The sequence below is a fragment of the Aythya fuligula genome, chromosome 28 (assembly GCF_009819795.1).
Source record: "Aythya fuligula isolate bAytFul2 chromosome 28, bAytFul2.pri, whole genome shotgun sequence".
Taxonomy (NCBI): domain Eukaryota; kingdom Metazoa; phylum Chordata; class Aves; order Anseriformes; family Anatidae; genus Aythya; species Aythya fuligula.
In genome coordinates this window covers 3,034,412-3,059,836 of record NC_045586.1, presented here as the reverse complement: position 1 = coordinate 3,059,836, position 25,425 = coordinate 3,034,412, and the positions used below count along the sequence as shown (strand labels likewise).

Here is a 25,425-nt window from a genome sequence, read left to right as displayed (position 1 = left end):
CACCCCCCAAAGCCGACGCACCTGCCTGGTGCCCCCCCCAGCACCCCTCACCCTGTCTGGGTCCCGCCAGCAGCAGAATGGTGAGGAGATCCTGGCAGCCCGCGGACGCCCGTCTTGGGCCAGCAGAAGGTTTTATTTCAAAGGTGTGTTTTTCCCGGTGAGTTTTCTGTGGGGTTAAAAACTGAATCAAGCATCTGCGCTCGCTTGCAAGCACTGGGCACGCTGCTGGGCTGGGAGAGCCCGGCCCTGCACAGGAGCATCCCTGTGTCACCTGAAGCATGGTGAAGGGGAAACCCTCTGACAGCCAGCCGCAGCTCCCAGCACGTGCTCTTTAATATTTAATCCTGGCGCTATTTGAACTATATACACGTGCGCCTAGATTCAGGAGCCCGAGCCAGTCCCTCTTTCCAGGGGGAGCAGCTGGGTCAGGCCCCGTCCTGCCTCAGACAATGCCGGTCAAAGCCCGGTAGTGATGGCAGAGGCTGCCTAGGTGGTTTTCAAGCTTAAAAAATATCCTAAAAAAGAAGGAAGGCAGAGGTTTGCTGGCGGTGGCGATGCCAGCGGAAGGCTGGAGGAAACACAGGCTCTGTGGCGGTGTCAGAGCTGAGCCGCTGCCTGTGAGACACCGAAATGCTGAGGTCTTTAACGCTGTTCTGGGTCTGCCCCTAAAGCAGAACTGGCCTCGTCCCCATTCCCCAGGAAAACTGAGGAACTGAGGCCAGTGCCAAGAGGGGCCCATGGGAGACACCGGTGCTGTTCAGGTTGTGGAAAAAAGGGAAAGCGGTAGGATTTGGCACATCTTGACTGCGCCTGGCAGCTCCCAGTGCGCTGCAGGTGGGTGGTGGCGTCCTTTGGGCTGCAATCCCAGCTGGGTGCGGGGTGGCCTCGCTCCCTCCCCGTGTCACCATCACCGGCCCAGTGCCTCGGGGAAGGAGGGATTCGTGGGGGACAACCCAGAGCCACCAGGACAGGCACGAGGCTTGGTCTGCATAAGTTACTGCGGGAATAAAGCGCCCGAGGTTGGCTTTTCCTCCGGTGTGGGGATCAGGCAGTTCAAGTCTGGGCTTAAATAGCCAGGAATCTGCAAAGTTCAAGAGATGTTGGGTTACAAAACTGCACAAGCGGTGGAGTGTTAATTAGCTGCAGTGCCTTGGATGGTGACAGCAGGTTGCTGTGGCCACCTGCACGCCTGACTCCCCAAATGGTCACGTACTCACATGCTACAACACCCGGGAGCTGGTCCACTGTCGCTCCCGTCCACCCTTGGACCTCATCTCTTGGACAGCGCCTGTCTGCAGGGATGGGGCAGAGAAGCGTCACCGCCGCTGCGAGACCTGGCACCCACCCGGGACACACCATCACCTCCCAAGCAGAAGGCCCCTACAGACCACCCTGGAGAGCCGTCACCCCAGCCATGAGACCCACCGCCCAGCCACGATCCCCCCAGGCCAGCAGCCCAACCCGGCATGCGGATGGCGTACCATGGGCAGGCCTTCGCCCGCAGCCATGTCTCCGGAGCCGATGTGTGTCAGGTGCACGAAGTTCATGGGCTCGCCGATCATGGAGCGATCAATCCGTCTCCTCCTCTTCTTCTGCAGGGGGATGAAGGCCATCAGTCCCCTGGCACCCCCGGCTCTGCAACACCAAGCTCCCCACCCCCGGCCCGCAGCTACTCACTGGCTGTGGCTTCTCTACAACGCAGCAGCCCAGCTTGTGCCAGAAGTCACTCATGTTGGCGGCGCCTTCCAGCTTCCCTCCCGCAGGGGACTGTGCCAGCTCAGAGACCCCTGAGCGCTCTCACTCCATGGGGATGGGCGGGGGGGGCCCACGGCACCTGCTCAGGGTGGCCAAGATGGCAGAGAGGTACCTGGGGGGGTGACGGAGGAGGGGAGAAGGATTTGTCCGCAAGTCACAGCTCAGTGGGGGACACGAGATGGTGGTGTCAGGGACGGGGGGGCAGGATCAGTCCCTGGCTGACAGCTGCTGCCAGGTGATGTGGCAGAGTGGGGAAACTGAGGCACGGTGTGGAAAGGAGCTGCGAGCTTGAAGGGGGAAGAACTGCAGTCCTGCCCCCCCCCTACAAACCAACTCTTCAACCCTCAGAGCAGAGACCCACAGGCATCACGAAGGACCCTGGAGGAGCTGCCCCGTGGCCAGGTTGAGATCTGTCCCCTGTGCCCCCCCCGGCGCAGGATGCACGTGGGGATGCTGCGGGGGGGTACGGGGAGCCGCTGCAAATCCCAGCCCCTGAGCAAGGCAGCTATAAATATCCGCAGCCCTTCCGAAAAGGGGCCGGAGGTTGAGCTCTTCCGCTTCAGCTCCAAGAGCAGACGGCGGGGGGGGGGGGGGGGGGGGGGACACAGCACGGATAATACAGCAAAACGGCCCCGGGAAGAGGGGCAGAACTGGGGGGGGGGTTGTGTGGGAGGGGGCCACGGACCCACTCCCCAGGAGCAGCCGGCGGCGGCCGAGCGAGGCCGAAGGCCGCAGGAGCGAAAGCGAAGCCTCCGGGCCCAGGGCGGGGGCAGCCCGCAGGGAGCCCCCCCCCCCGCAGCTCCCCAGCCCCGGGGGGGGCCGCCCCCAGCCCCGAGCCCAAGGCGGGGGTCCCTGGTGCCGGGGGAGAGGCCCCCAGTGAAGGGGGGGGGGGGGGGGCTCAGCCTCCCCGCGGGGTGCCCGGGGCCGCCCCCGCCGTGAGCTGGGCCCGGTCTCGGCCCGCACAGGGGGTGGGGGGCACCGGGGGGCACCGGGAGGCACCGAGGGGGGGGGGGGGAAGCCGCCCGGAGCCGCCCCGGGGCGCTGGGCCGCAGCGGGGCCGGGCCGGGCCGGGCCTCCCCCCCCCAGCTCCCCGGGGGTGCCCCCGTGCTACGTTGGGGGAGGGTTGGGGGGGGGGGACCCCGGGGGCCGCACCCCAGCTCCGGTACCGGATCCTCACCCCACCCCCCGCTCCCGCCCCCGCCGCTTTTTTTTCGGGGGGGGCTTCCGCAGGGTCTCCCCCCCCCCCCCATCCATCCCCCCCGTCCCCCGCGGGGCCGTGGTCCCGGCAGCAGCCCCGTTACCTGCGCTCGGTGCCGCTGCGGGGTCCCGGGGCGGTGCCGGTTCCCGGAGCCCGGCTCGGAGAGGCCCCGGCGGCTGCAGGACGCGGCGCTCCCCCAGCGCCCGGCACGGCCCGGCCCAGCCCGGAGCACAGCTCCCACCCTGGACGGCGGCAGCATTGCAGGAGCCGGGGGCGGGGGGAGGGGGGGGGGCACGAGGAACGGGGCGGGGGAACCGGGAGGGGACCGGGAGGGGACCGGAGAGCTCCTGGGGGCCGCTTCTGGGGCTCAGCGGTGCCTGGGGGGCTCTGGGGGTGCTGCTGGGATGGGGGGGGCCGGGACTGGGGGTGCCCCGTGAAGCCGCGGGACCCCCGACCGGGGCTCAGTGCAGCCGGGGGGCACCGCCAGGGCCGGGGGTCCTGAGCCTCGGCGGCTGTGGGGGGCTCAGTGGGGAGCAGGGCTCGGGGTCCCGCTGCACCCCGGGGGTCCGTTTGCCAGCCCTGAGCCCCCCCTTTTTTTCCACGGATGCCCCTCGAGGGAGCAAAGCCCTGGAAGCCCCCCCGGGCTGGCCCGGGCACCGCATCGCGTCCACACCGGGCTCCTCAGCCTGCACGGTGCCCGTTGCCCCCGCAGCCCCCCGGGCCAAATCCCGCAGGGGCCGGGGTCCCGGCCAGGTGCCCCCAGCTGCGTTGGAAGCGGCCCCTCCAACCCGCCCTAGACAGGGGCCGGGGTTCGGTGCGAACGGCCACTTGCCTCCTTTCGCACCCATTTCCAGCCCGCGGGCCGGTTTGGGACAAAACCCTGACATTTTGCATCTTGTGCCACCACCGGCAGCACTGCAAAACCCTGGGTGGGACACGGGCACCCCCGGGCCCCCATCCCACGCTCACCTGCAAGCTGCCAGCCCGCAGCCCTCGCTCTGGGGGTGCCGGGCACCCCCTCGCCTCGTGCACAGAACCTCAGCCAGGGTGGGGGGGGGGCTGCAAACCGGGGCGCTGCCCCCCCCCCAGGCCATGAGCTGGTGGCCACAGGGCCGGGCCGTGGCAGGTGGGCCATGTCCCCGCCGCACGCCCAGCGTATCCCCAGCCGCCTCCTGCGCCTCCGCCACCGCCTCCGCGTCTGTCCGTCCGCATCCGTCCGTCCATCCCAGCGCGGGTGGGGGCTGCTGACTCATCTGCCCACGGCCCCCCCACGGCGGGCGCTGCGAGGGGCTGCATTGCAGACCCGGGCGCGCCAGCAGACAAAAGCGACGCTGCGGTGCGGTGCGGCTGTCGGCACAAAGAGCGGCCGGCCTCCAGCCCTCCTTCCCCGTGCAGGTAGGGACGGCAGCAAAGGGCTGGGGGTGCTGGAAGGGCGCGGGTGGGGACCCCAGGATTTTTGGGGTGAGCAGCGGGGATGAGGCGAAGGGCAGCGCTGAGCACGCTGCGCCCACCCACCCGACTTTTCTGGGCAACACACGGTGCGGGGGGCTTATCTCGCATCCATTGCCCTTTTCAGAGCAGATTTTGTGATTTTGATTGCTCTTCCGTCACCTCCCTTCGGGGCTTTAAGCCCGTTGTCCACGCTGCTGCTGTCACCGCAAAATAGCAGGGGCAGGAGGCGCCCGGAGATGTTCCCATTGAGGAGGAGGCTATTTAAAACCACTGCGGCTCACCTTCCTCGGGGGTGACACAGGAGCCTTTCATAGCCTCCGAGTTCGATGGGGGAGCTTAAATTTAGCAGGCAGTCGCCCCTTGCTGCAGGGCTGGGCCGGGGGGGGGCTGGGTTCGAGGTACGCCTGAGTCATTCTGCAGGATTCAGGGCATAAAATGGGAGCACGGGTGGGAGCAGGAGGCTCCTTCAGGTCAGCCGGTGGGTTTGAACCCTTCGGGGGGGGGTTGGCTGTGCACCCCCAGGGTACGGCAATGCCTTCGGCTTTGTGCGCAGGGAAGGGGCGAGACCCTTTTGTCAGAAAGGGCTCCTCTCGGGTCCTGGCTCCTGTCCCTGCTGTGGGAATGGATGGGGGGGGCAGCCCCTCCTTGCCCCAAAAAGTCTCCGTTTTTTCCTGTCCCCCCCCCCACCTTGCCAAAACACCCAAGGTGCCAGGTGGGGATTCCCTGGGGAATTCCTATGCTTAGGACGGGCTCCCCTCCCCATCAGGTTGATTCTGGGGTGGGATTTGGCCAACACCACAGCGCCCGTGAGCGTTGGCAGCTTTGGGGCGGCCACCCCAGGGCGTTCCTCCTCCTCTCCCCCCTTCGCAGCCTGACGATGCTGGACACCATCAGCAACCAGTACGACTCCTTCATCTACTGGAGGATGCCGATCCCGCGGCTGGAGCTGGCGGAGCTGGAGGGGCTGGGGCTGGGCGAGGGGCCCCTCTACGCGCCCCGCGCCAAGCTCCCGGGGCCGCGGGAGGCGGCTGCCCAGGGCAGCTCTGCCGAGGAGGACAGCCTGCTGCCCTTCAACAGCTTCAACTTCTGGAGAGCTCCCATCGCCAGCATCAGCTCCTTCGATTTCGACCTCATCTGACATCCTCCCCTCACCCCCCTCCCTCCTCCCCGCTAGGCATGCCAGGGTTTGGTTTCGTTGGTTCTGTCCGGTGTCGTTTCTTTGTCTCTGGGCGCTTTTCAGCGTTGCTGTCGAACCCCACAGCTCGCCCCGGCCCTGCTGGCGGGTGGCGGCATCCTCTCTGCCAAGCCTCGGCCTCGCCTTGTGCCTCCTCGCTCCACTTCTTCCTTCGGAAAGCATCGCAGCGGAGCAAGCCTGGGGCAAGCAGGAGCCACTGCGTGGCTTCCAGCAGGAGCCTGGCCCTGACGCCGGGTTGGCTTTGGGGTCAGCTTTCGCATGCCTGCTCCGTGGGCCCAGGTTTATTTCTCAGTGCCATCTTGAAGCGGGGAAAAAAAATCACAAATCCTGAATCACTTTGGCTTTTACGCATTTTTATTTTCCAAGATTGTTTTCTGGGAGAGCTAACATGAAGGCTCTGTCTTTTTGGATGTGCTTTCGGGGTTCGATGTGGTTCCACGGGGCATTTTGTGAAATTGTAGCGGATCCTGGTGAAGTAGTGATGTGGAACATCCCCAAATTGTCTTAAGAGTTCAGGGGCAGGTGGCCAGAGGCAGCCCGAGTGCTGAAAAGGCACCAAAAAGAGGCAAATATTGGCAAAATCATGCTCTCCATTATGGAGAGCTGGTCTCCTGTCACTTCCAGGAATTACCCATCCTGCTGGCAGAGGTGAAAAATGTAAATTCCCCTGTGCAAAGCTGTGTGATTTCTGTGCTCCAAGCTGTGAAAACCACAGGAGAGGTATTTAAAATAAAATGGTTTAAAAACGTACACAGTCCTGCGGACACTTAAAAACCCAGGTAGACTGGAATCGAGTTCTGTCAGTAATTTGCCATTAAATTGTTTTAAGTCTTTCCTGTGAGCTGATAACTGAAACAGTAACATGTAGCCTTGGACAAAACTTTTTTTTGTTTGTTTTTTGTTTTTTTTTTTTTGTTTTTTTTTTTTGGATGCTGGAAATTGGAAAGAATGCTAAATTAGAGGCCTATTGCTGGGTCCCCTGCACCTGGCAGAACTGTTTACATCAATATTGTATGGGTGCAAGAGGGCTTGTAGGAACAAGTTTTTCTGTTTCCCCGGGACATTTGACTATTTTGACACCATCTCCCCCCAAAAAAATCAAACTTGAAGAAAAGCTTTGGAAATCACCTATGAAATGAATCTGTGAAAAAGTAAGTTTATTCTTTAGGCTGGAACAAAATATTTTTTCAACTTACAGCGATCATCGTTGATTTCGGGATTTGTGCACAGGCGCACACGTTCGTATATATATGAGTGCAATGAAAAAGGCCTTTGAAACTGAGAATGGGAACACCCCTCTCTAAGGAGTGTGCAGCAGAACATTCACCACTGGGGGGTTGCTCCACTCCAGTGCTTATTCTTTCTTCCAAACAAAACGTCAGCACGATGTACCAGTTTCCCTCAAATACCTGCACTTTGACCAAGCCCCGCTTTCTCCTGGCAAAAGGTCTCCTCAGCCCCGCTCCAATGTGTGACCCGTGGGTGTTGGCATGAGCCAGGCTGCGAGCCGGCTAACAGCTTTTGGACACTCGGGTTTTGGACCAGGAGTTTAGGGGCATGTGTCGGGGAGGAGGAAGACATGCGGGTGCTGGCCAGGACCATCTTACAGCCCAAGCAGCCAAAAGCCCGCTGTGATCGCTGCAGGGAGGGCACACCCTGGTGGAGAGGCAGGCTTGGCAGGTGTGTGCTCAGCGCACCTTGAACAGGCGCCAAGAAGAGAAAGAAACCCTCTAAAAACATAAAATAAACATCAAAATCACATGGCGCTCTCGTACGATGATCCCAAGAGCAAAACAGCAGTGAGGAGAAACTCCCAGAATTTCTCCAGGACGTGGCACCGTGTCTTCAAAGCCCATAAGACTGCCTAGAAATGTGCACTTATGTTCCCCACCAAGCTGTCCTGCTCAAGCCCACGTACTCCATAAGCATGGGGCAGATAAACAAGTGCCTGTCTGTCCCTGATAACCCGTACTGGGTGCTGAGTTTGAGCAAAGACAGCCGTGGTGCACAGCACAGCAGGGTCAAGTCTGGCAGCAACCAAAAGCAGGGAACGTTTCACCTCTAGCCCCAACAGCATCCATGCTGTACCAAACGAGTCTGGTCCAGCAAACGGCTCCCACGCGAGACCTGGCGTTTGTGTCCAGCCTTCTGTAATGCCCAATTTGTGTCTTATATCCATCTGAAAGAAACAGAATCAAATAAAAAGTACAAGGCAGGTAACACCTGATTTGCCTTCACAAGCCAATGTTTTCTGACCTCTACCTGCTGTACTCACCCACCACTTGCCCTTGATTACCCCCATGGAAGTATATTTGGTTTTGTTTTTCAGTATTTCAAAGTGCCCTGGTTTACCCCAAGGCCCCAGACTGTAAACAGTTGCTGTACCTGGCAATCTGTCACCGCTGCTTTACTATGCTGCCTTTAACAACTGTTAATAAAGGCTGAATGTCCTCTTGTGTGAGTGTTGCATCAGGGTTTGATCCTTTCCTATCCAGCAGTTCATGGCGGGAGCCAAGCAGGGCGTTTTCAGACACGGTGCTTTTGCTGTGCCTTTAAATGCCTGGCATTCCTTAGCCTCTCAGAACAAAAGATTTTAGCTTTTTCTACAGCTCTACATAAAATAATCTTTTTTCCTCTGTTTCACAGAAATGGGGAAACATGAAACAAAGCATCTTTGCAAATGCAGTGGATTGCTCGCCCCATCCTGGCTGTTATTTGGGGAGTTTAAGTTCAGAAAATATAAATTTGTAACCTAATGGATTACTTTACTTTTACCCTGGACTCCAGTCTCTCTCTCGTCACATTGGAGCAGCTCCACTGGTTTGTTCCCATCAACGCCCTCTGCTCCTTAAGGCTTTTTCCTCCTGAAGCCTTTTTAATTCATTACATTTCCAGATCACCTCCAGTATTCAGACACTTACACTGTAAATCATTAATTCAGGTAAAACATAACATTTTGCTAAATCTGGACACAGACGGGAACAGACACAAGTGCAAAGTAGATGCAAAATGCTGCTTGGCGTGGATGTTTTGTGCTGAGCCTTGCACAAAACACTGGGCAGGGAGACCAGGGCCATGCAGCTGGGTAAATGCTGATAGGGACAGCTTTGAGCTGGCTGATTACAGCGGTAAAAAATCATCCTGCCTCCTCTACAGACCAAAACCCCTTTGGTTCCCGTCTGCCTGAGCCCGCAGCCCGGCAGGGCTGTCACAGCCACCCCAGGACAGGCTCCAGCCCTGCTGAGGGGCTCCTGGGCCTGGCACCAGCCAGCAGCCCATCCCCAGAGGTAACTTTGTCATTTTAGGTCATCTCGGAGGTCTCTTTCAACCTAAAGGGTTCCTTAACATCAATTAAGCGCAGGCTATTGCAGACACACCCGCGCAGGCCCCAGCAGTGACCAGGAGGAGATCCAGTGCCTCATGCTCACCTCCAAAGAGGTGATCAAAGCCCATCAGAGGCGGCTGATGGTGGTACAACGCCACAGAGCACCCTTCTGCGGGTGGAAGCCATCTCGGAGGCAGAAAGGCGCTCAGAAAAGACACGCGCACACCACACGAAATATATTTACGTACACAGCGGCATCAGAGGCCGGGGACCCAGCCTCACGCCCAGGAGCCGCACGAGCGGCCCCCACCGCCGCCTCAGGGCGGCGCCACAGCCCCCGGGCGCCGCCGCCGCCCTTTTATACTTGGCGCCCAAACGCCTCTGCCGGAACTACCTGCAGTGCGCGTGTTCCTCCGCCTCCGGCAGCTGCAATACCTTAGCTAGAGAAAATAGTCCCGTTCCGCGCTGCCCCGCCGCTCGGCACTTCGCCACCCTCCCTCCGTTCCGGTCCGTATGAGGAGGAGAAGGAGGAGGCGGAGACGGAGGAACCCCTTAGCCCACCCTTCTTGCCCTCCCTCAGCGGACTCTTTGTGGTCGCTGCGCACTTTATCCCTCCGCCGTTTCGCCTCCGCGTCGGCCATTTTGTGCGGCCGCGGCGGGAGGGGTGGGAAGAGCCGGGAGGGGAGGGGGGCGGGCGGGCGAGGAGGGGGCGGCGCCGAGCGCGGGAACAGCCGAGAGAGCCCGGGGGGGGGGGCCCGAGCCGGAGCGTGAGTGGGGCTGGGGGGGGGGGCCTGGGGCTGGGGGCGCGCGTGCGTCGGATGCGCGCGTGCCCGAGGGGAGGGGGCCCGGGGGGGGGGGGGGGCGGTATCGGGGTGCTCGGGGGGGGGGGCGCTCGGAGGGGCCCCTTGCGGGGGTCCCGGCGGGGAGCAGCGCTCTGGGAGGGGGCTGGGGGTGGGCAGCGGGGTCCCCGCCGAAGCCCGGGGGGCTCGGAGCACTCGGGGGGGGGGGGGGGGAGCCGTGAGGGGAGCGGGGCGGGAGCCTGACAGCGCTGTCCGGCTGGGGGGGGACGCGGAGGGCTTGAAAAATAAAAACCCGGGGTTGGGCGCTGGGGGCTGCCGGGGGGGCGGGAGCGGGCGGAGAGGCCTCAGAGCGAACGGGACCGGGATCCCGTGCCACAGAGTCACAGAATGGCCAGGCTGGGAGAGACCTCGGGAGCATCGAGTCCAACCTCTGAGCTGACACTAACAGCCCCCACCAAGCCATATCCCTGAGCTCTACATCGAAACGTAGCCCGAGCAGGGAAGCCGGCGGGCTCGGTTAACCACCCGCTGCCTCCTTTCCTTTTTCCTTTTTCCTTTCCTTTCCTCACACGGAGTGCTGAGCCCCGGCCCCGTAACCGTGCAGGGAACCCAGCAGGCGCGGGGCAACCACTGATGCCTGGAGAGTTGAACCCAAGGGTGTTCGATGTGGGCAACGAGAAGGAGCCCCAGAAAATAGCGTCTGGCCCACGAGAAGTCAGAGAACAACAAACCGGGAAGTTCCTAAAGGGCAGGGGGCTGTGGTGGTCAAACACAGGCGTCCTAAATGCCACCAAGGTCCAGAGCACCCGGCACAGATGAGGGCTGAGTCCCGAGCTCATCCCCTCGGGGACCTCCTGGGCGCTGGCGCTGGGCAGCGGTCGGGGACAGGTCCAGAGTAATCCTAACCCTTCCCTTTTGCACCTGTAGGAACAGCTAGAATTTTTTATGATTATTATTATTTTTCTCACACTCCCAGTTCTGGAAGTGTTTTTGTGACGGCAAACTCAGCATCACTTGGTTCCTGACTTCCAAGACTCGAGTGCTGCACGTAGTAACTTCTCTCTTAGAAAGAGCTGCGAGTTTGGAATAATATTACAAAGTGTGATGTGTTTTTGGAGGGAGAAGTTAATAAACAGCGTTGCCAGAGGAGGTTTAGGGCTTGCTGTTCAGCTTTCCTTTCAGGGGCTTGTTTTGCTGATGGCTATCTGCACACAGTCCATCACTGAGGAAAGAGTGGGACACTTCTCTTGAATTCTTCATTCAAGAAAGACCCTCTTGTAGAGCTTTCCAACTATTTCAGAGAACTGCAGTTGAAGGAAATTAAAAAAGTCATTTACGGGCTTCAGTGCTGTTGGAGTCACTGTTGTGCTGTGTGGCCCAGCACACAGTTGCACAGACAGGCGTTTGTAGTCGCTAAATGAACGCTGTAAAGAGTTAGTGGATTGACTTTAAAGTCAGTCTTTCATAGGACTGGCTACCAGCGTAACCCTATTGTGGAGAAAAATGCTGTAGTTCACTGCCATAACCATGGTATGCTGAATGTAGTTGGGAATAAATAGAGACGCTGTTGTCTGGTAGGCTGGCTGCAGGACTAGGAGCTTTTGAGTTCTGCTCCTTTTATGACCTTGACCAAGTCACTGGAGTCACCAAGGTTTGTTTTATTCTCTCCTGGCAGAGAGCAGGGGTAGTTCCCCCACGCTTAGCCCTAAGTGCTGGGGTCAGAGAGAGTCTTGGAGATTAAAGCACTTGGAAAATCAAAGTGATGTTGTGCAATAAACAGGAACTGCTTTGCTGTTGCTTTTATAGGTTCTGCTTGTGAAACGGGATCCACATGGGCAAGTCTTTGTGTCTGCACAAGGTGCTGTTGAGGTAAGTGGGATTTTGCAGGAGCTCTGGGGCCTTGTAAGGTCTGGTCTGCCGGCAGTCTGAGACTGTGTTGCCTTCCCTTGATGTTTGAGGTGTGGTACTGAAAACTGATAGATACTTTTGCCTGTTTTGTATGGGGTTGGGCCTAGTTCTGTGTGTCTGCTAGCTGGCCAGCCAGGCCTTAGTTGTACTGGGTTTTTATGTCTGTGCCTCACTGTTTTCTGTTTCTTCATTTGTTTTCCATTTCTTGCTCCCACCTTTTAAAGCAGCTTTCAGCAAATACTTGTTCCCATGTATAAAGATGTCCTTAGTGGACCTAGGGAAGAGGTTGCTAGAAGCAGCTCGCAAAGGCGAAGATGACGAAGTGCGAACATTGATGGCAAATGGTGCTCCTTTCACCACTGACTGGGTATGTCGGAGGGATACAGACGTTGGCTTTCTTTGTGAGATGCGTTGCACTCTGTGGTGCTGAAGGACAGAAATGGAAGTGGAAGCAGTAAAATAAAATAATGTTACAACACAGTAAAATAAGTAAAAGCAACCCTGTAACCAAGTAAAATAAAGAGTCTGGGTTGGCAGATAACTTAATGCTTGTCATAAAAATGTTTTGGGTGTGCAGCCCTTTATTTCTGAGTGGAGGAAAAAAAGATTATTTTTTTCTAGAAGCTTTGTCATTCTCATTACTGCTGGACATGTGTGTGATGATTACTTTGCTTACCCTCTCTTGCCGTGCATCAATGGTAACTCTCCCAAATTAACGTGCAGCTTGGGACGTCGCCTCTTCACCTTGCTGCCCAGTACGGCCACTATTCAACAGCAGAGGTGCTACTTCGAGCTGGTGTTAGCAGAGATGCCCGAACAAAAGTGGACCGGACTCCACTACACATGGCTGCAGCTGATGGACACACTCATATTGTAGAATTGTTAATTAGGGTAAGTACAGTAAATCAGGTATAACTTTCAGGCAGGTCTAAATGGCCTGGGAATCTACGTGTTGATGTCCCTGTTTAAATGCTAGCACAGGTACCACCTTTAAGACACAGTAAAATATCTCCTGCAGGACAGAAGGAAACATCCTGTGAATGCTGAAGTTAAAGTGGTGCTGTGAGAACTTCATGACCGTGTCAGAGTTTTGTTTTACCAGCTATTTTGTGAATAATCCAGATGACAGTGGCTGAGGTTAAAATCAGAAGAGTACAACCGAGCTCTTTGACAGGGGTCTGTTACATCTGCTCATTGATGCTTTGTATTGAGAAAAGACAGTGTGCTGACAAGTAACGTCTCTCTCTTTTAGAATGGAGCTGATGTAAATGCCAAGGACATGCTGAAAATGACTGCTTTACACTGGGCGACAGAGCATAACCACCGAGACGTTGTAGAGTTGCTCATCAAATATGGAGCTGATGTCCACGCTTTCAGCAAGTTTGATAAGTCAGCTTTTGATATTGCTTTGGACAAGAACAATCCAGAGACTCTGGTAATACTACAGGTAGGCTGAGGAAGGAGAAACTTGCTGGTAATTTTGTGACCCACAACTGCTGAAAAAACTAGAACAGATGTTTCTTATGGAAACTCTGATGCTCAGACTAGAAGTGCTGAGTTAACTTTTATAATGTGGCAGCCTCACATGGTGTTGTGTTTTAACCCAGCAGGCAGTTCAGCACCATGTAGCTGTTCGCTCCCCTCCCAGTGGGATGGGGGAGAGAATCGGGGGGAAAAAACTTAAAAGCTTGTGAGTTGAGATAAAGATGGTTTAATAGCACAGAGAAGGAAGAGAAATAATAATAGTAATAATAAGATATTCAAAGCAAGTGATATGCAATGCAACTGCTCACCACCCGCTGACCTATGTCCATCCCATCCCAGTGGTTCCCCCCGAACCCGTCCAGCCACCCATACTAACTGTTCAGCATGACATCGCATGGTATGGCATATCCCTTTGGCCAGTTTGGGTCGGCTGCTCAGTAAAAGTTAAAACATCAGCGTGTTATCAACATAATTCTTATCCTAAACCCAAAACACAGCACCGTACCAGCCACTAGGAGGAAAATTAACTCTATCCTAGCTGAAACCAAGACACATGGCTTGGCAAATGCCAGCTCTTGGTTCAGATGTCACCAGTGCAGAATCTGTCTGGGCTGACTTCATGAACTCCTTTTTGTGTGAAATCAGTGAAATGATTGCCTCTGGGAGATGAATCACGGTATCCCAAGGTTGGAGTCCAAATAGGCTGGGTGACTCACTTTCCAGCAATGTGTGTTTCTCCCTGTTGATCTGGAAGGGAATCTGTGTGTCTACCTCAGGCAGATCTGCGCTAAGGGGAGAGGGATCCTGTTGCATCTGATGGAATCATTTTCTGTTAGAAAAAAGTGGAGATAAGGAGGTAGATTTTTTAATTATTATTATTTCCCAACCAACCAGTGTGTGCCTACAAGGACTAAATTGGCTGATAGGATTTGAATTGCACATATCTTGCACAATAACATGCCACAATAGTGTGTGCTGCCAATTTAGATGGCAGTTTTGCAATGGCTTTTGCACTGGTGTCACTGATGTGCTGCAGAGAGAAATAATCTGCCTCTGAGATGTTACAAGGATGCTGAATACTCCTGTTTACCACAGAAGGTGTAAGGAGCACATGCTTAACCCCAATGTCTTTCCTAGGAAGCGATGCAGAACCAGGTGAACACGCATCCAGAGAGAGCACATCCTGTCACAAACACCCTGACTGTCACCTCACCATTTATTCTTGCACCAGGGGAAGTTCTCAATCTTGCTAGTCTCGTCTCGTCAGCAAATGCCAAAACAACCTCAGGTGAGGTTTTATGGGACCTTGCATGGGAAAGCCTTGAGAAAACTTTTCCTCTGTGAGGTTCATGGGGATGCAGACTGCTTACCAGCAGGGGGCAGAGGGTCATTTAGTAGAGGAAAAGTGGTGAAGCACAGCCAAATGCACCAAACTACTGCTTCTTGCCCCAGAATATATATATAATTTTCCTGCTGAAGGCAGCAAAGCAAATTTCTAGCTGATGTAAATAAGGGTAGTTCTGCTGTAAGTGGTGAAGCTCTGCTGAGCTCAGCTGTGGGTCTGCTTCAGGTCTGTTAAAAGCACCAGAGCTTGGGAAAATGGATTTGGATGATTGCAACAGACGAGTAATGGAAACTATTGTCTGTGCCAGGTCCGTAGCATTAGAGAGCTGTTGAGGAATGGCTGGCTTTGTTCTTTGTTGGCTAAAGGAGTTGCACGGATATTTTGGTATACATAATGTTGAGTAAGGAACCAGTGAAAAGTTTTCTCACAATAAGCAGGTCTATGGGATATGCATATTACTCATTCTCCACTATTCCCTCCCCCCACGTGTTAGATGGGAATAAATTAGGTTCCTCATTGTCCTGTAAGCCCTAGCTTAGTGGGGAGAACACTTTAACTTAAGGCTGAGTGCAAATTCTTTTTTGTATAATTCCAATTTTCATCATAACTCTAAAGTTAATTTTCTGTATTTGGGGAAATCCAAACCATTGTTTTCAGTCACAAGGAGGCTACTAAACACAAGTTTTGTGAAGCTATTTGGCCTCACCCTGCAAACACTTCTGCATGTGAGTAATTCTTTGGTTAGTGGGACTGTTCACATGCATGAATGCTTATTAACTAGAGTGCTTTAAAAATCTTGGATAATGATGTTCTGCAGTCCCACCCAGACCTCTCTGTCTGTGTCTGGCCACAGTGAATTCAGCAACGCTGGACTTAATCTCAAAGCTTTCAGTGCTGCTCATAGCTTTAAGGCACTGACATCCTGATTTAGAAGGGGCAAAATGATTAGAAGAGTTCTGTTACATCTGTGAGGAAAACACAACGTGACTGGCACACAGCATCTTCGGTGAAGGCTATTCCCTGAACTCAGAGGGGCCTAAGGCTCAAAAGGCCCCTCGAAAGGTTGCGTGCTGGATGATCCTCTTGCCACAGTCCATGTTGAGCACTGTCTTGGAGCCCGGTAGGCATCTGAGGCCAATGCCCTTGCCTTTTCAGTGCCACATCACAGTGGTGATGTGGACTTATTGCCCACGTGTGACTTGACTAAAGTACCTGGGGTTATTCCCCCCATAACATTTCCAGCATCGTCAATAGCTGGGCAGTGTGAAAACAGACGGTCCTGAGCTGCTCCAGCTCTAGGCCATGTCAGGAGGTTTTTTTCTCATTGCCCACAGGAGGGCGTCAATGACTGCACTATCATAACACCAACAAAAAATAATCCCTCTCCTATAATGCTTTTACAGCTAGTAATTCCTCTCACTTCTCTTCAATTCTTTATGTCTCCAGTTACTGAAAAGGTTTTTAAATGGGAATAAGCATATTTAGCTAGTCTGAAGAAATCTGATTACAAGTTGCTGAAAATATTTACTAAGCCCCACAGCATTTTCATGTGCCTAGCCCGTTTCGTTTTTGGGGTATTTTTCTTTGAAAATAAATCAGTTGATAACCTTCATAAAATCAAGGAGCCAGTGTGTGAAAGAGAAAATGGGCTGCAGGGGTTAAGGCAGGGACACTTTAGATGAACTTCCCTTCGTGTATTTACAATCTATGCTGGCAGTGAGGTACAGGATCTCACTTTTTTTTTTTTTTTTTTTTCTGGCGGGGTGGGGAGATTGTAGGTTACATGCATGCAAATAAAATACTGAGTTTGCGCCCATTGACCTCAGTTTCCTGTTCCATTCTTATTAAGTCTGCTTTGAATAGGAATTACTGTGGTCAATTGGAGGAAGAAACATTGTTTTTGGAATTGAGAAGACTTGCTTATCTCATTCAAATCAATACACCATTTAAGTAACCTTGTGCTTTTCATTACTAGACCTGAGAAGGGAGAAAAAAAGGACCAGTATGCCCAGTACATTGACCTAAATGGATATACTTAGCCAATTTATGAATTTGAGCAAAAGGCTCTGTTGACATAGTTGATATAGTTCAATATATTCCTTAGGATTTGCAGTTTTGAAAGTTACAATGATAAGGTGCAAAGCCAAGTAATTATGCACATAGCAACCACTCTGCATAATATCACAGCAATCAGAGCTCAGCACTACTGTGAGTGGCATCAGGCAGCACGGCTACATCTTGAAAAAACATCCACGTCTCCAGATCGAAGCTCGGCATGCCAAGTAGCCCAGAAGACAGTCTGCCTTTCTGTAATTCCTACAATGATGCTGGAGCAAATCAGTTCACGTTGCCGCTCTTTTTGTTACAAAGATAAATAATAAATTAATGAAATTCTTGTTTAAATTGGATTAAAATTATCATAAAGTATTCAGAGTGAACATGGTCTGTCCTAAATATCAAAGCCCTTTTTGCAGTTAGTAGCAGGAAAGGCACTTCTCATGACAAATGATCTGTTCCACTTCCCTTTCACATTTGATATCTTGATCTCTGGGTGACAAAATCGTTGCAATCTGACTGCTGTATTTCCTCTTCAGATACAGCAGGCCCTGAAAATTCTTCAGTTTTCCCCCATCTTTCTCCAGCAGGTGACTCACACGTATCCACGGTGCAGTTTTCCAATTCAACAACCTCTGTGCTCGCCACGCTTGCAGCCCTCGCTGAAGCATCAGCACCTCTTTCCAACTCAAACAGAGCTACAGGTAGGGGAGAGCAGTTGGATGCCCATTCAAATTTGTGCAGTTCTAGAGAGTCTCTTGCCAGGAAATTGAAGGCAATTTAAGATACCTGTGAGTTTGCCTTTTTTCCGGGTAAATAAGAGATGATGATAAATATTTGTGAAGCAGTGGGTTGTCAATTCTATTTATTTATTTATTTCTAATTGCATTTCAAACTTAATTCAAAACCCAGCGACTGTTATTAATAGAAATAACTCTGTGTTTATTAAGCAGCCAGCCTTGCCATGGCATCACATATGTTGCTCTTGGCTTGCTTTATCAGTTAAAGAAAAAAAAGAAGAAAACCCCTTCAGAATATGGATTTACTTTAGTACATAAGTGTAGATAAATATTTGTTTAATAAGGAAATTGTCTAAAATATTTCTTTGTCTGCAGTTTGCTGCTTGCTCAGCTTCACATCCCTATAAAATCTTGGTAGTCAGCCGATGTTTTAAGTCTCTTGAGGCTCTGGTAACTTTTTCTTACAGAAAGTGCTGGCAGTTTTCTTTTATTTTTTTGTTTGTTTGCTTTTTGTTCTAAATGATCTGTTGTTATGTTTGTACAGCGTCATGTTTGACCTTTAATTGACTTAATATGTAGGAATTTGATAATTAAAGTTTAATTCACCTTGGAATTTATTTCTTTCCCCAAAGCTAAGCATTTTTCCTAGAGTCTTGAGATGAGTAATTTGACTTTAAGCAGTTGGTGCCATAAGACTGCTTCCTTTGGAGCCTGAAGGTTTTCCTTTTGGGTACCCAGCACGTGTGTAGTGGTCAGATACGCTCTGTTTCCTGTGCTTGCAGTGTGTGCTGGAGCAGGAAGCAGCCCAGGGTCTGCAATCCTGATTATTTGTGCAAGCCGTAAATGCCCCAGAGAGCTGAGCAGGTCTGCAGACACCCAGCCCAACCTGACAGCCTCCTTACGGCTGCTTGCTTTGGCTGTGCTTGTGGGGTGGGGTCCCTTGCAGCACGAAGAGTTTTGTGTGTGGTTTGTCTTTGTTAGAGTTGGGGGAAAGGTCATTTAAGGAAGCTTGGCAGAGCCAGGTCTGCTTAACAGCTTCCTTAAGCTCCAGTCTTCATTAATGTGGTGGGATGCTAGTGCTTTGATCTTACTCTTTTATGGAAAAAAATAACTGTTTTTAAAAACTGTTTTACAGAAGCCTAGTGTGTTTTTTTTTGTTGTTGTTTTGTTTTGCTCCCCCCTCCCCTCCGCGCTTTAAGACTTACTATATTTCCAGATTTGTTTTTCATAAGCAAGCACTCCAGGATTCTCTTGCTGTGTGCTTGAGCTTTTTCCCTAGGCTTCAGTTTCAATTCAAGGAAGAGAGAAGGAAATGATGACTGTTTGTTTTTTGTTTTTGTTTTTTTTTTGGCATGCACTTTATTTCTCAAGGTAATACAGAGGAAATAGTGGAAGCAAATTCTGTTGATTCTGCCATACAGCAAGTGGTGGGTAGCGGAGGGCAGCGCGTCATCACCATTGTAACCGACGGAGTTCCCCTGGGCACCCTGCAGACAGCCGTCCCCACCAGCGGCCTCAGCCAGCCGTTCATCGTCACCATGGAGGATGGACAGCAAGGTACGGAGGAGCCGAGCTTGGAAAGCTGTAAGGCAGCGCTGAGGATTAACTTCAAAAAGAAAAAAACCACTGGTGGCTGTAAGCCTCGCCGAGCCACGCAAGGAAGGCTGTTTGTATGGCTTGGCTTGTCAGCAGTGTGGTACAACAACCAGATCCCTGCCTGACCGCAGGGCTCCAGGAGGGGTTAAAATGCTTGTGGGACTGCCGTCAGTGGTAAAGCTTGCCAGTGGTGTGTTTGCAGTTTAACACGCATCCACGCTGCTACGCTTTAATATTTTGATCTTTGTATTAAAACCAAGCACCTTCACCGTAAAGCTGTGGGCTGAGAAGTGCCGTGTCAGCTGTTGTCTCTGGCAGCCAGGAAAGGTGGGTCTGTTATCTCGTGGCCAGTTTCCCAATCAGGAACTAAATCACTTGAGTGCTGAAACTGCAACCTGTTACCTTTGGGAATTACTCCATTGTCATGTCAGAGTTAGCGTTAGGACATTAATATCAGCTTAAATGTGCCTCTTCTTCCTAAACCTATAGTTATATAGCCTAAGGCAATATAATCTATCAGTTTTACAAGGCAAATTTAAATCGTGTTCAGTAATGCAGGGCAGAGCTCCAGAATGCTTCTAGTGAATTCTTATTTCCGCAAGGGATATAATTCATCAGCCTTGTCTCCTACTGACAATTCTTTTAACGTGTCCTAGGGATACTTGATTATTTGGATTAATATTGGTGCAGGAAAAAGAGGATTAGGAAATTAGCTTTCCTGTGACATACATACAGTGTGAGATAGGTTACATCATTTCTGTCTGCTTACAGACTTTGTGAGTGGAAAGCAATTTTCCAAAGCTGTTAATTATTCAGAATTATTTTCCAAATTACAACAAATAATTCCTGGCTTGTAGCCCATTCTGAGTCTAAGGCGGACAAAGAAAGAACTGTTTAGGTAGAGCTACCTTCAGTAGTTCACGTGGCTCATTTCTCCTCCTTGGTTGGATGAATTCTTGCTACTGGCTTCCCAAACTCATGTGTGCAGATTTAAAACACATTTGTTCTTCAGAGTATTTGCAGCTATTGCATGTGCTTAAAGCTGATTCCGAGCTTAGCCGGGGGGACTGTCTGTACAGGGAATTTTCGAGAAGAGTTTTCTGTTCCTCTTGCTTACAAGTGTCCTGGCTAATAATTGCGTTACCGAGCCATCAGAAGGATAATTTTACTTCACATGTGTTCTGAGATGCAAATCTGACTCAGGCTTCTGTCAGCCCTGAAATACCCTGGTGCTTCTTACAGCGAATGGTCTAAAACAAGGGCCTGAATAGAGGAAACTGAAAAGCTGCTCCAGAGTTTTTCTCCTCTCTGGAAAAACTACAGCATTGCTGATCCATGAGTCTCTTTTTCTTCAGAACCGCTCTGATGCAGTGACTTCTTTCAGGAAACATCTGTGCAAAAGCATGTCTCACGCTGCATAATTTGTCACCTTTTAATTTTTCAGTTTTAACTGTACCTGCTGGTCAGGTTGCAGAAGAGACTATTATTGAAGATGGAGATGACGCAGAAGAGGAGGAAGAGCCACTGGCCAAGAAGCAAAAAGTGGAACAAAATGTAAATGACTTGGAGGAAGGCAAGGTAGATATTCCTTCTCGTAACTGCTGTTGTCTCATGAGTGGTTCTCTACTATGCTAAGAACGTCGGGTTCCTGGTTTGCCAAAGCCATCAGAGTGGAAATTAGCTGTGCCCTGCTCAGCTGAGCCAGAGTATGTTGCTGTAATGAACCCTGCATGGTGGTTCCCTGCTCTTCCCGCATATGCTCCTGCGTTAGCGTGAACATGCAGGCGGTTGAGCTGAGCATTACTCAGTCAGGTTTTCCTGCTACCTGCGGAAAAAGAGCCAGATAAATGACTTGTTGCAGTTTTGCCTATGTCAAAGCAATAGCTCAGAGTTTTTACATGAATCTTGGTAGTTGACTGAGATTATTTAGGATTTCCTCTAGAAGTACAACGTAGGCTGGGTGTAAGCCAAATCATACACGCAGCAGGAATGACTCTGTCTTGGGGAAGAACAGTTTTCTTGATTGCCTCAAAACTTTTCAGCACAAATAGCTCTTTATTTTTCTTTCTTGCTTATTGCTTACACTTGCTCTCCAGCCTTCAAAATTCATCCTGGTGAGATGATGTGTGACTTAACCAGCTCGCCTCCCTGCACATGTTGGGGAAACTTGCCAGCCACTTTGTGTCTTCCTTTGTCCCAGTTGATTCTGGTAACCTGTGACAAACAAGCCAGTTGAACACAGCTCAGTTCAAGCACGTTAGGAGCACTGCCGTTGAGCATTTTGTTTTTGTAACACGTAACTGTTCTAGTAGTGGCACACCCTGTTTCCTTGTGCTGACCTTCCTGTCGCAGGTTGGGCCTCCATCATGGGCTCTCAACTTTGTTTTCTGTAGGACAATGATGAAAGGGAAGTGCTACAGCAGCAGCTGCAAGAGGCGAACCGGAAAGCTCAGGAATATCGCAGCCAGCTCATAAAGAAAGAGCAGGAAGCGGAGCAGTATCGGCTGAAGCTAGCAGCCATGGTGAGGCAGCAGCCCAACGGAGCGGAGGTAGCAGTGCTCGAAGAGGTCGCTGAGGTAGACACAGTTGTGGTAACCTCGGAAGACATCGAGGGGTCTGCGTTGCCCATGATGGAAATGGATCAGCCAACTGATATCACTGTGGAAACTGTAACCTCCTAATCCTGGGTTATTGACTTGGTTTTGTAAAGGAAAATAACTTTTTTTTTTTTTTTTTAATAAGGTGCTGTTGGCAAATATCGTTGTGAGCAGAGGGCTGTTGGCACAGCCACTGCACAACTGGAAGATGATGCGATGGGGCTGCCTGAATGGTTCCATCACCAGGGATAGAAACCTCTACAGCAGCTCACAACATAACTCTGCTTTCAGCACAGTGCCAAAAGGTGCTTTTAAAGCTTGACCTTGAAAGATGGAAAGCTTTTGCAAATTTTAGCCGGCAAGTGACCTGAAGGCTTATTTTGTGATGTTAATACCTGCATTGTTGGGAGTGGAAAAGAAATACCTCATTGCCAAAGTAGCTGGTATTAGCTCTCAGCTGCCTGGCAGTTGCAGCTCTGAGAACAGACTTTATGCAATAACCCGAGGTGTTCGCTCCCTTCTCTGAAGTTGAGTGACCAGATCTGGACCTTCAGATAAAAAAAAAAAAAAAAAAAAATTTCTTGGAGTGACACATTTTTATTGACAGTCTTCTGAGGTGCAGGAGCGGATTTCCCCATTTTAGCTAGGAAATGAATTGGCATTTTGTTCCAAAAGTCTGCGTTTAGTTCACATAGAGGCAACCTTCAATGTAAGAGCAAAGGCCAGGCTAACTGTGTGTCTGCTGGAGCGTTTCAGGATAGCAGGGGATACTACATTTTGCTTTCTTTGGACTGTGGAAAAGTTCGGTGGAGCTCTACATCAGAACCTTCAACCACCCAAAGGGATCACAGAAAAATCCTCATCCATTTTATGAAATTTAGTCAACTGTTCTATTTGACACTTCTGTGCTGAAGAGTAGCGCTGACTGATTATAGATGCAAAACTATACACTCAGCTCTTGCTGTAAGACAGCTTGGGAGCCAGTTTGTCTCTGGAGATACATATGTCACTTTTTTACTAAACAGTTTTTATTTTTAAAGATGCTAAAACCTTTTTTAACAAGCAGCTGATATTGTTACTGAAATGTTCATATTTTTTTACTCTGCAGGCCTGTTTATTAAAGAGGATAGCTAAATGCTTTCCTCTTTGCAGGCTTGTGGATTATGTGTTTCAAGACAGTGTGGAAATTGATTGGAAGAGCCCTGAATAATCGCATAGCAATTGATAATGGAAGCTTTTTCTCCCTCGGCAGTCACGAGCAAAAGAAGTGAAGTTCAGAAAAATACTATATGCACGCTGCTCTCTTGGCTGCAGAAGGTTGTAAAGGCTAGGAGCGACTTCCAGCTCCGAGGCCCTAGCAGCTGGCCTGCTTTCTGAAAATGCCTTCTCACAAGATAAAAATTCATAGCTGTCTCGGCCCAGGGTTTATTGGTTTGGGTGTTTGTTTCATTTAATTTCCATGTCCTCGTTTTGTAACCATTGGCAGTATTTGAGGTAATCATTCAATTTCATGGTCCTTGCATTGCTTTTTGTTCACCATTACTTCCAAGCGTGTCCAGATAACTGTTTTCTGTTGGTTCAGATACTGCCAATGTGCATATTTCTTTGCTGATAGCTCAACCCATATCAGAACGTTTGAGATGTAACAGAAACTGAAGAGTTCATAAAGGCATGAACTTAGAGTCACGGGCCACATTTGTCACCATAAAAAAAAAAAAGCTTTGCATCATAAAATCACTCTCCAGGGCAGCGTGCTCCTGCCACAGAGCACTCAGCTCTTGGTGGTGGCGGTGCCTCGGGGGTCAGCTCGTGGCTGAAGTGTCGTGGCCTTGTTTGTGCTGGACCCTGTGCAGGCAACAAACGGTTTGTGAAGCTTTGCTGTGCTTTAACAGCTGGCGTTCACCCCGTCCCACGCAGAAACTCTTGTGCTGAGGCACTTGAGAAAAGCTTCATTCCTGGAGTGCTCGTGTCCAGCACCCTGCAATTTGTTCGAGCTTTGGCCTCAAAGGGAGGTCAGGTCTGCCAAAATCTTGTATCCGGCAACATTTGGCAGTGTTTAACCACTCGGGTTCAGTGACAGGTTTTAGGAGAGCAAGGTTTATGATACTGTTACTGTAAAGGCTTCATGAGACTTGCTGGGTTTTGAGAATCTAAGTGCATTTATTTATAACCAGTGTAGCTATATTTATAACTAAGACTTTTTATCTTTTTCCAAAAGATGTTTTGAAGAAGGCTTTAATAATTATTTTGTAAGAATGAATGTTTGCAGAGACTTGGTTCCTGGCTGTTGACTTATACTCTGGGAAGTCAGTATTTCCTCGCTGACTTCAAGCTTGTATTATTTTATTTTGTTCCCCAGAATGTCCAAAATTTGGGTCCTTTTGATGAACTGAAAAGTCTGTGTTGGAGGGTTCAAGACGGTATCAAAGTAAATCCAGACAGATTCTTCTAATATGTTGTTCCCAGAAACATTACTGGATGTAAAGGGACACTGTCAACTTTGGCTTCTCCGTTTTGCCTGAAGTTAGTCTAATTATTTGTAAATTTGAAGAGCTCTACAGCTGAAGGCAGCTGTAGTACAAATGCTGTGTTGTGCCTTTGACAGCACTTTGATTCTCATGTATTTCCATGCTTCCCCTGAAAAGGGCCAGTTTTGCCAAAAAGTCCCTTCAGCTGGGAAACAAACTTCCCCTTCAGAAGAGAAGAAAAAAAGTCTGTGGCATTCACGGTAATTGGATTTCATTTATAGAATTGGAACAAATAAAGCTGACAGTGTTCTTAATGCTTCGCCTTGTGGGGGGAAATCGCACGTTCATTTTATTTTTAGAAGGCCTCGCACACGGGGCCTGAACAAAGACCGAGGAGTATTTGATCTATGCCCAGCATTTAGAAAGAATTTAAACTTGTCTGTATCCTCTGCTGTTCCACAGAAAGGATTGGAGTTTTTTAGGCAGAGAACAGCAGTTTTCTTGTCAGACGTGGCCGTGTGGGTCTGTTGTTACTGGCAAGATTAAGTGGCAGCTTCTGAGCGGGTAAATAACCTCTCCTCTTGCACCCTCCCACTGAAGCCGGGGCTGGACTTCGCTGCGTCAGGGCTTTTGTCGCCCACGCCATCCGAGTCCAGGCACTTCACAGCAGGCCGTGGATGGGCGAGCACAGGAGTCGATGAGGTTAAAGGCTAAGCAAGCCCCTTGCTCTCTGAGACTGCTATCAGCGTGGAGCACCGAGATCCTGCTGCCCACGCTTCCAGCCCAGCTTCCCGGCCTCTGCGAGCTGGGGATTGCAGCTCAGCTGCGTGCTTGGGCAGGCAGGAAAGTCCCAGATGATTTCCTGGAGATGCTGATGCAGAAACTGTGGTCTGAATTGAATTCTTTCCCCTTTTCACTTGGCTGAAAAGGTCAGTGTGATTTCTGTCCCACCGCCGTCCCGAGGGCGGCGAGGGCACGTGCAGCAGCCCCGCTCTGGCACCCTCGGGCCCCTTGCAGAGCCCAGGCTCCCTGTGCTTTGGGGTTCTCCCCCTCCCTCCCCCCAGGTCTCGATCCAGGACTGCTCCCTGGGACACATTTCAGTCATGTCTAAGACTAGCGTGCCTTGTTTGTGCCTTGTTTCTCCTGTTTGAGGAGGTGATTTGGTGCTAATTGAACCGTTTTCATTTTGATTAGAAATCTATTTCCCTCTTTTTGCAGTAGCCAGCTATAAACAGTTCCCAGTACCCAAAATCAGAAGCAGGGCGTAGCAAATCCTGTGGGGATGAGCAAGGGAGGAGGTCACAGAAACGTGAGCTCAATCTTCCGCAGCTGACTGTGCAGGGATTTGTTCAGGCTGAATAAACGAACCCCAGGACCGAGGGAGGCTGTGTGTGGAGACGTCCTCCAGGGCTTTCAGCTGGAGTTCCCCATCCCGCTGGTGGGAGTCCCCGACCCTGCTGCCTGCCTGTGGCTTGGTGCTGCCCAGCTCTGCCCAGTCCCTATTTC

The 25,425-nt window shown here is 51.4% G+C and overlaps 3 protein-coding genes across 7 annotated transcripts; 2 read left to right on the top strand and 1 right to left on the bottom strand.

Annotated features, from left to right (window-relative positions):
• Nucleotides 1-96: 96 nt before the first annotated feature.
• Nucleotides 97-3,180, bottom strand: CDC42SE1 (CDC42 small effector 1). 2 transcript variants are annotated; one of them, XM_032204405.1, is made up of 5 exons: nt 3,057-3,174; nt 1,678-1,867; nt 1,482-1,592; nt 1,218-1,292; nt 97-1,081 (listed from the first exon to the last, which is right to left on the bottom strand). In XM_032204405.1, the coding sequence occupies exons 2-4, from the start codon at nt 1,729-1,731 to the stop codon at nt 1,221-1,223; spliced, it is 237 nt and encodes a 78-aa protein (XP_032060296.1). In that variant the 5' UTR covers nt 1,732-1,867; nt 3,057-3,174; the 3' UTR covers nt 97-1,081; nt 1,218-1,220. The 2 variants fall into 2 exon arrangements, with proteins under 2 accessions (XP_032060296.1, XP_032060295.1); XM_032204404.1 differs by lacking the exon at nt 1,218-1,292 and having other exon boundaries at nt 3,057-3,180.
• A 920-nt stretch (nt 3,181-4,100) lies between these two features.
• On the top strand, nt 4,101-8,061 carry MLLT11 (MLLT11 transcription factor 7 cofactor). The gene is made up of 2 exons (XM_032204389.1): nt 4,101-4,348; nt 5,276-8,061. Exon 2 carries the CDS (start codon nt 5,283-5,285, stop codon nt 5,541-5,543), a length of 261 nt encoding a protein of 86 aa, XP_032060280.1. The 5' UTR covers nt 4,101-4,348; nt 5,276-5,282; the 3' UTR covers nt 5,544-8,061.
• A 1,585-nt stretch (nt 8,062-9,646) lies between these two features.
• Nucleotides 9,647-24,233, top strand: GABPB2 (GA binding protein transcription factor subunit beta 2). Of its 4 annotated transcripts, XM_032204357.1 has the most exons (10): nt 9,647-9,692; nt 11,532-11,594; nt 11,861-12,000; nt 12,357-12,524; nt 12,886-13,080; nt 14,256-14,406; nt 17,106-17,222; nt 18,630-18,815; nt 20,299-20,432; nt 21,248-24,233. In XM_032204357.1, the coding sequence occupies exons 3-10, from the start codon at nt 11,893-11,895 to the stop codon at nt 21,533-21,535; spliced, it is 1,347 nt and encodes a 448-aa protein (XP_032060248.1). In that variant the 5' UTR covers nt 9,647-9,692; nt 11,532-11,594; nt 11,861-11,892; the 3' UTR covers nt 21,536-24,233. The 4 variants fall into 4 exon arrangements, with proteins under 4 accessions (XP_032060248.1, XP_032060250.1, XP_032060247.1 ...); XM_032204359.1 differs by lacking the exon at nt 9,647-9,692 and having other exon boundaries at nt 10,069-11,594; nt 17,109-17,222; XM_032204356.1 differs by lacking the exon at nt 9,647-9,692 and having other exon boundaries at nt 10,069-11,594.
• Nucleotides 24,234-25,425: the final 1,192 nt, after the last annotated feature.